General features: G+C 34.8%; 1 protein-coding gene across 5 annotated transcripts in view; it reads right to left on the reverse strand.

The window, feature by feature from the left end:
* The window catches only part of LOC148108305 (glutamate carboxypeptidase 2-like), a 121,313-nt gene that overhangs the window by 85,640 nt on the left and 23,279 nt on the right, over positions 1 to 12,394 (reverse strand). For all 5 annotated transcript variants that reach the window (XM_087870998.1, XM_087870999.1, XM_087871002.1 and 2 more), the window contains exons 4-6: positions 7,804 to 7,905; positions 1,646 to 1,771; positions 622 to 808 (exon numbers count right to left, since the gene is read on the reverse strand). In XM_087870998.1, the coding sequence (XP_087727124.1) occupies positions 622 to 808; positions 1,646 to 1,771; positions 7,804 to 7,905 (415 nt within the window). The remainder of the gene's footprint in view (positions 1 to 621; positions 809 to 1,645; positions 1,772 to 7,803; positions 7,906 to 12,394) is intronic.

A 12,394-nucleotide genomic window follows, 5' to 3' on the forward strand; every position in this document is an offset into this window, starting at 1 on the left:
AATCTCACAACACCCAGCCCCAATCAAGAGTCAAAGGCTTAACTGACTGAGCCATTCAGGCACCCCTGGACACTAAATTTTAAATGTGCCAATTTGGGGGTTTATAGAACTTCTTTTCTGCTATCCTGAATCTACAACTAGGAAATCCAAAAACTGTAAAAACCATAAATTTGGAGGGAATTTACTTGGCATCAAAACCTGATTTGATGCAAACTCATTTGACAGCAAAATCTAATTTGAGTAAATATGTGGTTATCCATATTATTTATTTTTATTATTTATTATTTACCTCTGCTTAGTATGATTATTCATATATTTTGTTGCAAAAAATATTTATATGCCTGCTTCCTGTATTCTATCCTAGCCTCCTGAGTGTCAGCCAATATATGGGATATGACTCACATTACTTTTAAATATCTGAAAATATCTGAATCAGGCCCAAGGGTTCCAAATAAGAGATAAGGGACCTAAGCCAATAATTTCCAGAATTTGAAACTCTTTAACGTACTTCTTAGATGGAAAGAGAATTTTAAAAAGACATACTTCATCTGGAAAACCTTTAATAAAATCACTTAAAAATGTTTTTAAGTTTCCCATGATGATTAAGGCCCAATCACTCACCATTTGCTGGGTAACCAGGTGTGAGAGGGTCCCCTGCACCATTAAGATTTAAGATATTTCCACGCTGGACACTGCCACCCGGAAGATTCCAACCGTCTGGATAGGACTTCACCCCAGGAGCAAAGTAATCAGCAGGATCTGAGAACAGAATGACTCCTTTGGCCCCTGCCAGCTGGGCATTTTTAACCTGGAAAGCACAATGTCTCTCTTAATTCAGTTTGGTTGTTCCAGATTTGATAATATCAATCTTTTCTGAAATTACGCTTACATGAACAGTCAAATGTTATTTTCAATCTCTTATCATTGGACCTACAATAAGGACATTTCATAGAGAACTAGCTTTTGCTTTTTCCTACTTCAAGTTCTAAAAATGGGTTTCTAGGAGAAAAAAAAGATAAAAATGGGTTTCTAGGAATGGATCATCCCTCAGAGCTGTAGCTTTAGAAAATGTCTATAGTAGTGATAGCAAGTACTTTCTGTTTCTTTCACTAGTCTAGATGTACAAGAAAAAAAGCAGACTCTACAGACCAGATTCCTATATCTTTTATGGCTGGAAGGGAATATTTTTGAAATTTAATTTCTCACAAAAAAGAAAAAAATGAACAGATCAAGTGATAGTAATTTTTTAAAACTGCTATGTAGAATTTGGTTTCTCTGATTACCTATAATAACAATTCACATTAAAATTGAATTTAGTAAATATTTTCAAAGATAATATTAAAAAACAAAGATACTGATGGCAACAACAAACCCAATGAATGCTTTCTATGTATACCACAGGCATAACTTGCAGGTATGGAAAAATCTGCTCTGTTCTCCTTGAACTTCTACACTGGTCCAAACTCCAATGACCCCATTTAAAACCCCTGTCTATAAGCCAGTAAATGTGTCCTCCCCATAAGGTGGCTGTGTTACAGAATATGAGAGAATCATGGTTCTCAGAAAGTTTTAAGGATATGTTTCTACATATGTAAGATATGATATATTTTTTATATTGGGAGAAAAGGAAAAAAATGATTTTTACCTTATTTCCTCTGAAAATTTTCCCATATCTGGCAATCACAATCTTCCCAGAGCAATTGATTTTCATGTCCCTCTCTAGTTTAAAGAAGTCTTCAGTCTGTGCATAGTTAACATATACGAGATCACCCTGTTGAGATCGGAATGATTTAATATAAGTATGATTTAATACAAGGAGGTTCCTCTGCATGACTGTTTCACATCTTTGAATGAGGAAAGAGGCAAGAGCATGCAAGAGGGCCAGAAAAGCATCAGTCTCACATAAGAGATGCAAGGGAGAAATGAGCCTGAATTATAGCAATTGGCTGACTTACAGACATATGAATTTAACAGTAAGCTCTGTTTTTATGTCTCCTTTACAGTGGTTATAATGTTATAGAAGTGTTCCCCCCAAAATGTATATGAATATACACATTGCCGCATGCAGTTTGAAGGAGTCCAGGCACCCTAGGTTAAGAAACACTTGACAAGAGTTTTATTCTTAGAAGTACATTCACAACTAGTAGCCTAATGGGTCTCCTCTAACACCAGGTAAGGAAGAATGGTCAGGTAGTATAACTGCCTTATGGGTCTGCTTTCATATTATTAATACGATTATGTGCAAGTCTTAATAACATCTCTGAGTCTCAGTATTCTCATTTGCAAAATGACCTGTTAAACCAGTATCCTTCATTTTTTTTTCTCACCTACTCCCTAAATTAATTTTGAAAAACAACACACCCCTCATATATTTACTTGACATCTAAAATTGCTTATCATACCTTTAAGGAGCTACAACAAATGCAATTTCCAACATATTATAACTATTAATATTTTGACAAGCACTTTTACATCACTTTTTGTATGTAACCCAAAAGAATATACACACTATACTGATTTACATCATCCATTTAAAAAGGAAGACACTCTTCAGTCAGAATTTTATCATGCCTTTTCTCCTCGAGCTTCTATCTTGTCCCCCTTTCCCCAAAGAATTTTATTCTAGAGTAGAATATATTTGTGCTGGACACTGGGATGTGCTGCCCAGATCCCCCTTCGCTGAAGACGTTCTTGCTCCAGTTGCAAGAAAGGCTCTCTGCAGACAGCCTTCAGTTCTCAAGCCTCTTCAAGAATTTCCTCAGCTACAGACAACCACCCTGCTCAAAGTCATGCCCCTTCCTGGGATGTCACACAGTCCATGACTGATCAGTGGGGAGTATAAAGCCTTGGACATTTTAGTCCAACCCAGGACAGCTCTGAAGGGCTGCTGACTCTAGAAATGCCCTTCAGATCAGCAGAGGCTGTCCCTGAGCTACCATTGAGGGTCACTGCTCCCTCTGCTCAATCCAGGTTCCCTCCCCTGACACAACTATTGATCCCAAGAGAACACTTCTTAATTAACATCTAGGATGCTACATTCCATCTCAGTTTCTGTCACCTAGAATCCAGGAAAGTCTGGAAGTCTTTCCTTGATCACTGCCAAACTTCCCTTGATTAAGAATATACATATATGTGTATGTGTGTGTGTGTGTGTGTGTGTATGTGCATATGTAAGTGTGTATATACTTATGTATGTCTGTGTATAAATATATATATAGAGAGAGAGAGAAAGAGAGAGAATTTTTTAAAATGTCTTGTGACAGGATGTATGCACAAAGAAAATTCTTTAGGAGTAAGCTAATTATTAGTAGTATCAGACTAAGTCTAATAATATTACCAATTTACATAAATGATACCCAAGCATAAAATTTTACTTGAAATATATCTCTTAAAGCTATTAGATGTTAAAACATCAGGTCACTGGATGAATAAATTATTGCTAGAATGAGACAGGACTCCACATTAGTTCTATTCACACGTCTTGTTTTTACATAATTTCGAGAAACTTTGAGATGGAAAGGAAAGAAGTTTTGTTACAGAATTATCATGAAGTTATTTAAACTCCTTCCAAATTACAATGCCCAAATCACACACACTGATCTATTATCTGAGTTAATTCTAATGATGTCAGCTAGATGCTCAACTAGGCTCATCTAATTTTGTTCAACTGCAAACCATTTGACTTGCCAAATCTCTTGTTATCCATTTATGAGAATCTTTCACTATTGTCTCTTAGTCCAGAACCTCAGAGATTTTTACGACTTGGAGATATGCTTCATATTGTTTTAGGGTGGGTGAGAGATGTCTTTCATTTGTAAAAATAAGAGAAAAATTATTATAAATAAGGAAGTGGGAACAAAGTACCAGCAGGACCTGACCATGGGGTAGTTCTCAATCCAATGTAATTATACACTGAGAAATTGGTGGTGGAAACCAATTTCATTAAAATGATCTCATGTCTGCCTCTGTAAAGTCTTCATACATCCTAGTTTGAACTCCCTGGGCAGGAAAATTTCTCATATCCTATAATTTTATTTTTATTGTTTCCCTCTTCTGCTACATTTCTCCTAGCTTGCGCACAATAAATTTATAACACATGCTAAAATTAAGTGGTTTGTAAGCTAATTCTAGGATTCAATTGACAAACTTGTTGAAAATGTATCATTATGGATCCAGCAGTGTTCTACAAACTAGGGATACAGCACATTCCTGTCCTTGAAGGAACTTACATTCACCTGAAATGCAGAAAGATAAGATAATAAAAATAATAACTAAGTAAATTACATAGTATATTAAAAAGTGACAGGTGCTGTAGAAAATTGTTTCAAAGTTTAAATAGGATAGGCAAATAGTAAACTAGTACTTGGGCGAGTGCAACTTTAAATGAAAAAAAGTTAAGTCTACTGAGAAGGTGACATTTGAATCTTTGCTTCAGTAAAGGGATTGCTTTTAGCTCTTATATTTTTCTCTGACAATGCAGGATTAACACACTATTAATGACTGCACTGTATGTCTCATTTATAATTGTTAGCCCTCTCTGGAGCTCACTCTTATTCTGTGAATATAGAGTTATTAACCAATTTAATTTCAGTGAATTTTGTCTTAGTGTCAGTGTCCTACTTGAAATTGATCCCTATTTAATATCACTAATTTTGGGGAGACTACTTCCTTAAATGTCTGCAAGCTGTGGCTGTCTTTTCATAATCTGCAATCCTCACAAGACAAATGAGAGATAGGAGGAGACATTAGTTGAAAAATGACAGTACACTTTGAAAATAAAACAAGGGTGACTTTGAAAATAAAACAAGGGTGATAGATGTATCCTCTGGGCACTTCACAAATGCAAGTTGTCACTGTCAGTTAGAAAAAAGCTTTGTTTTCAGACAATGATCTTCTTGTAAAGTTTACACTGTACCATTGTTCTATGACTGGGAATAAATACAATCTTGCACTGTTAGCCTAGAATTTTCCGTTTCTTTCAAGCTTCCATCTTCTTGCTCTTGTTAATTGAAACAGAATCGGGAGACAAGGCCAGTGGCTCCCAAAGCATGGTTCGTAAGCCCTCAGAATCAGTCACCTAGGGCCTTGTTGGAAATGAACTATGAAGACCTACCAAAACTCAAGGGGGTGGGAACAAGAACTGGTATTTTATAAGTCTTCTGGATTATCATGGTACATGCCGAAGTTTGAGAACCACTAAATTAGATTAGATTTTTTATTTTATTTTATTTTAATTTTTTTAAAGATTTATTTATTTATTTATTTGTCAGAGAGAGAGAGCAAGAGCACAAGCAGGGAGAGCAGCAGGCAGAGGGAGAAGCAGGCTCCCTGCTGAGCAAGGACCCTGGGATCATGACCTGAGCTAAAGACAGATACTTAACTGACAGAGCCACCCAGACGTCCCTAGATTATATTTTTATAAGACATTATCGAATTGCTCATTTCAAATAGCCTAAAGCAGAGCCCAGTATTTCACACTCCAGAGAATTCAGATCCAAAGATTACTTATAGTGAAATATCTTAAGCACAGACATATCTAACTTTAAAAAAATTAACATCGCACTGGCTGAGTTACAGGTGACCCAATGAAGCACATCAGCCAACAAACTCATCTAATATTTGAACACAAACAAGAATCTCATGCAGAATCACAGACTCTTTCTATCTTCCCGTTAATCCAGAAGAGTTTAAGTAGAATAATTCTGTCAAAGTCCAAAAATTACTTGGGAGATTTCAATTGATTATACATTAAACCCACAAACTCATGTGGGAACAATTTTCTCCTTATAGCACTCTCTCTTATCACCTGGAAACATAATCTGTTTCTTTACACTTAATATTTTCACTGCTTAATAAATTTCACAGTGTTCTTCAACTACATCACACTCAGTGAAGACTTTTAAAGTGTATTTTATATTTTATGGCTATTTTAAATTTTTTGTTATATTTTCTGTCATTATACACTATTTGTCCATATATACTTAACTCTAATCTGATAATATTAATGCTATTTTTAAATAATGATGTATTAGTGTTTTTTGTATATTCTGGTTATACAGATATCACTGTAAATAATGAAAAGAATTAATAAAAAGACCCAAAGTATAAAAACATAAGGAGAACAATTGGGCAATATTAAAATTAAAGATATCTTTTCAATAAAGGGGAACTTGGGGTACCTGGGTGGCTCAGTTGGTTAAGCATCTGCCTTTGGCTCTGGTCATGATCCCAGGGTCCTGGAATCAAGCCCCATGTCAGGCTCCCTGCTCTGCAAGGAATCTGTCTCTCCCTCTCCCTCTGCCTCTCTCCCTGTTCATGATCTCTCTTTCACAAATCAAATATATATATATATATATATATATATATATATATATATATATATATATTCATATATTTAAAAAAATAAATAAAGGGCAGCTTAGATAACATGAGCAAATGAGTAAAAAATGAGAAAAAGGTATTTGTAATATTTAAACCAATATGGAATAAATAATTAAAATATTTAAGAAACCCTTAAATTTAATAAGAAAAAGGCTGGAAATTCAACAGAAAGAAGACAAGGCTATACTTAGTCATTGTACAGAATAAAAACCAGAACGGCTAATAAATAAATATGTTTAGAGATGAGCAACCTCGGTTGTAATCAGAGAAATGTGAATTAGAATAAAATAAGGGCAAAAGTCATAAAGTTACATAGTTTCAAGTGTTGATGAAAATATATGAGGAAAAAGGAACACTCATTGAGTGTCAATGGAAGCAATCAACTGCTACAGTCTGGACACTGTGAAATTAAATATTCCTACAAAACAGCAATACCACCCCGGTTTACTATAAATAGAGAAACCCTTAAAAACCCAGAAGGGGACACATATGAGGATATTCACTGCAACACGGTGGTGATGAGGATTTAGGAGTAAAGCTGACTCACCACAAAAAGAATGGGTAAGTTACATGTGGTGTGCATACAACGTGGAACAATAAGCAACAGTAAAAAGTAATGACATAAAGCAACATGGAAAGAGTTTTTAAAGGCCATTGATTGAAAAGAGTAAGAGATCAAGTAAGACCTAATTTTAAATGCTATTTACATAAATTAAAAAATTTCAAGAATATATACAATGCTGGGGCATCTGGGTGGCTCAGTTGGTTAAGTGTCCAACTCTTGATTTTCGGCTCAGGTCATGATCTCAGCATTGTGAGATCTAGGCCTGCTGGGCATGGAGCCTGCCTAGGATTCTTTCTCTCCCTCTCCCTCTACCCCTCCCCTGCTCTCTCCTTCTCTAAAGAAAAAAAAAGGAAAGAAAAGAAAAAACGAAAAGAAATGAAAGGAAATTAAGAATCATACATGGGTCCATGATGGTAAGGCACCTTAACCTGTGGTATAAGCCTAAGTGACCACAGTACACCTGAGATATAAAATATGTTATCTCTTCACTACCAATAGTTATATGCCTCATTCCTAGCTCAACCATCAATTATGAAATAATTATGATTGCAAGCATTCTGTTTATGTGCTAAATATTAGAAAGAATTTTTCTAATATTATACCATTAAGATGTAAACTAATCATTTGAAGTAAATTTCATATAACCATGGAAAATACACTTTCATTCAAAGTTTGCAAGAATTTTTAAATTATAAATAAGTTAATAAATCCAATACATTTGAAAATAAAAAATAGTATTTTCTCTCTTATTTAAAAATTTGGATTATATCAAATATCTCCTTATAACTGTTTATTTATTGTCTGCATGTATGAGGGGTTCTGTTTGTTATTTATATTTTATCTTATTGCATTTTTACCTCTGGCATCCCCTGGGGAGAGAAGGCATTAAAAGGTGGCACAACATCTGAAACATTTTCATATCCTGGAGGAGGTGGTTCAAATAATGATGAGTTGAAAATCTGGAAAAGCAAAATAGAATAGTCAAAACTAAGTCAGGTGAAGTTTGATTACTATAAGCAAACAAGGAAAAATGTACATTACCATTTTTGTCAGTAGAGGGATTTTTATTTTGTATTTTGAAAATACAAAAATCATATACCCAGCACTGTCCTAGAATAAACCACAGACCCAGAGAGGATCTATCAAGCACCAGGTTTTGATTTAGGAGGAAAATGTTAACACCCAAATAAAGAGTAACATTGTATTGTAATCTTAATCCTTTATAACATTGTTAAGATAATTATTTAACAACAAATTAAATACCAAATTCGCTTCAATAAAAATATTACATTTTGGGGGGATCCATATCTAATAGTATCTACACTGAACAACATTCACACTGAAAAGAACTAAAGATGCTGAACCAAATATAAAATATTACCTTTTTAAATGTATCATCAAATTGGGAAAAAAACGTGAGGAATACTCAGAAGCCAAAAAAATGGCATGAAATCAGGAATCCTGAAAGGCTGCACTAAAGTCTGCCTTTGCCTTAACTGGGTCTCTCAGAGCCAAAACAGAGGCACAGGAGTTTGACGAAATTCTGAGATGGTCCAAATAATGGAAATAATGGAGTCTAAACAAGACACCCCTACATAAAGCTGGGTTGCCAAAGAACAACATCCTTCAGGGTTAAGGATACACTAGAGACAAACCCGTTGGATGTGTATATGAGGACTCGTAAAAGAGAATAGAGGGGCGCTGGAGTGGCGCAGTTGGTTGGCCATCTGACTTGATTTCAGCTCAGGTGGTGGTCTCAAGGGTTGTGGGATTGGGCCCCATGTCGGGCTCTGCACTCAGCACGGAGTCTGCATGGGATTCTCTCTCCCTCTGCCCTCTCTCTACTAGCTCTCTTTCTCTCTAAAAAAATAAAAAATAAATAAATCTTTAAAAAAAAGAGAGAGAGACAGAGAAGAGAATAGAAAGAATGTGGAGGAGCTAAATTTAAATATATAATAAGAATTTTTCAATAAAATTTTGTTAAATAAAATTTCTGATAAAAATTATGAACTCTAAGATTCAGATGGTCCAATGACTACTGACCAAGCTAACGAAAAAATAACTTACATCCAGACCCATCATAGTAAAATTATGATATTCAATATACTATTTAAATGTCAAAAGTTACAAAAGAGAGATTATACAAGAAACCCAAACAGAATAAAAATTAGATTGGCAGCTAATTTCTCAACAGTAATAATGGAAGCCAAAATGCTGTCAAATATTCTCTCCATGTGTAAAGGGACAATAACTGTCAAACTACAAATCTAGGTCCCACAAAAACATCCTTCCTTTTGAAAATGAAATGGGGGCACCTGCACGGCTCAATTGGTTAAGCGTCTGACTCTTGATTTCGGCTCGGGTCATGATATCAGGTCATGAGATTAAGCCACGCATTGGGCTCACAGCTGGGCATGGAGCCTGATTAAGATTCTCTCTCTCCCTCTGCCCCTCCCCTCCCTTGCACGCAGGCATGAGTTTTCTCTCTCTCTCTCTCTATAAAAGAAAGAAAGAAGAAGGAAAGAAAAAGAGAGAGAGAGAGAGAAGAAAGAAAGAAAGAAAGAAAGAAAGAAAGAAAGAAAGAAAGAAAGAAAGAAAGAAAGAAAGAAAAAGAAAGAAAGAAAAAGAAAGAAAGAAAAAGAAAAAGAAAGGGAGGGAGGAAATGAAAAGAAAAAATGAAATGAAAGACACATTCTCCTATGAAAAATTAACAGTTCGGAGTCAATGGATATTCACTTAAAGAAAATCTCTAAATGACATCATTCAACAAAACAAATAAAGCCTCTAAAAGAAGCTCTAAGATGATTCAAGAAGGACCGGTAAGCAAGGTGTCCTGAATATGTGGAAAAAATGAATAAATATGCACTGTATGTAATAATAAAGTCAAGTATTGTTCAAGTTGACAAGAACAAGATTGGATTAGAATTATGGGCATAAATTGGTAGGGTATGACCAAAGTGAAAATATTCTAAGATATTTGTATGTTTGTATTATAGGAATATTGATCAATTATGACATTGTTAAGTAGGGATCAGATTTTTTAGTTTCCAAACTACTAAAAAATGAAACTGGCAAGATTAACCATCCAAAAAAAAAAAAAAAAAGAAGAAGAAGAAGGGAAGGGGGGGAAAAGAATTAGAAATCATTATGACAAAGGACATTCCAGAAAATTATAGACTTTATCTTATATTTTTAGTATGTGCAAGTCTGCATGATTTTAATCTTATGGGAATCTGGGAGGTTTCTTTCTTTTTCTTGTCCTTATGTTTGGAATGCTTCTCTTTGGTTTTTTAATGAAGCAGATATACAATGTGTGCTCAGGGCAAAAACAGAGACCATTCATACTTCAAGGTTTTGCTGAGTCATTTTGACCTTGGTAAACATTCAAGCATAGCTTCTCTGGGAGCCCAGGAGTAGGACCCACAAACATGAAAAGTTGAAAATTCCCTTTCTTTTATCACAACCAGGAGTTGATTTGGGGGATATTTACCTCTGTTTCTTTAAATAACATGCTATGTTTCAGATTTAGGTGTTATCTATGAATATTGCAACAGTTCAACTGTTTTTGTCCCTCTGCCCCACTTGTGAATGTTTTTGTACTATTACCATCTCCCAGTGTAATTTAATTATTGTGACTATTCAGAGCTGAGTTCTGTGGTAAACTGTAAACTTTTAGTCTCCTGCACAACACGCACAAGTTCCTCCTTCCACAGGCAAGAAATATGACTACTGTTCTATAAATTCTACCAGAAATATTTTAAATATATACAGACACATTATCTTATCTTTGTTCACATAGAGGGAACATATGATATAGATTGAACTATATATTGCCTTTTTTTATGCCACAAAAGGTAAATAGAAATTTGTAAACTAAACTGTTTTAGTTATACTCAGGATACATAATTTGAGGCTATATTAGTGAATTCTGGAAAGTGAGCAATGCTCTCTGTTATATAGTCTACCTTTGATAAAGTCACCCAAAAAAGTTGTTTCCTTGACCTTACAAATTTTTCCTACTTGTTAGAATAACTCATTAACTTGCTCTAAAATCCCCTTGTTCAGAGAGGCTGTAAAATTGTAGATTACCATCCATATAGGCAAATTGAGTGACACCAACTTGAATACTCCCTTGGCTGAAAGACGTGCTGATGCAAGGACTTTGTTTCTGGATGGATTTGTATTGTACTTTACTACAGTTTCTTTTAGAATCTTTCCCAATGATTCAGATGAGTTTCATACCCTATGTGGTTTACAGAAAAATTATGGGCTATATGGAGGATGTGGGCATTTCTGAAGGGTAGTAGTTGATATGGTTTCACGTTAGGTTCTGTGTGCCTCAGAAAAGGTAGATATTTAGTGCTCTAGTTGGTATAACATAATGTCAGGTTCACTCTTGGTCTCCCATCACTGTTTGTACCCCTGCCCAGGACCAGGGCCATGTACAGTGTTGAAAAGTAGTGATAGATATCCAAACTCAAAGGGAATGTTTTTAATGTCTCACCATTAATTTTGATAGTTGCTGTGACCTTTATCAGGTGATGTTAATTAACTTCCTTTCCAAGTTTACTAAGAGTTTTTATCGTGAATTTATTTTTCACTTTTCAACTTTTTTGGGGGGGGCTGGATATGTTTTGAGATGAGTATGCAATTTTTCTTTTTCATAACGATAATTATATTATCCATATATATACACATTACACATTTGGCCTGTATTTTTGCAATTTGCTTGTTGGGTTATCATTTCTAGATTATACTTGCTTTAAAAAATGAATTGAGTTTTTAATATTCTCTGAAATAGGTTGTGTTATATTTAAATGATCTTTAACTTCAATCTTTCAAACTTAAAGGTAAACCAGTTGGTCTTGATGCTCTGTGTTGTTGGAGTTTCTGAAGTACTAATTCAATTTAATTAATCTTATAGAACTATTTGGATTTTTAAAAAAAGCATTCTTGTGTCAATTTTCATGTTTTTTCCATTTCGTCTCAGCTGTGAATTATTGGCATCCTTCTTCCTAGAATTTTCTTATCTCTTTGAATCTGCACAGCATCAATAGATATGCCTCTGTTTTTCACTCCGTATTTATTTATGCTTTCCTTGTATTTTTCCTTATTGATCTTTGTCCTTTAGGGGACAAAAGGGGTCATCGGGTGGATTACCTCATCAGTGCTGACCAGATAATTTCAGATTGACTAGTTAAAGATCACATTCCTGGGAGAGGCTGAAACTGTTAGGTTAGGTATTAAGTCTTGGGTTGCTGAAGGGGGCTTAGTAGAAGTAACTCCATTTGGGGCCTCTTGTAACTTTTCCTCTACAGATAAAAACAAATTTAGAATTGTTGGTGAATTGAAAAACTTAGGTAGTGACCCTCTTTATCTCTTAATGAGGTTTTTAACTTTGTCCTAAAACTTACTTTATAAGATAAAACCATTTTTTAAGTCAATATT

The sequence above is a fragment of the Ursus americanus genome, chromosome 21 (assembly GCF_024610735.1).
Source record: "Ursus americanus isolate L20-20 chromosome 21, mUrsAme1.1.p, whole genome shotgun sequence".
NCBI classification, from domain to species: domain Eukaryota; kingdom Metazoa; phylum Chordata; class Mammalia; order Carnivora; family Ursidae; genus Ursus; species Ursus americanus.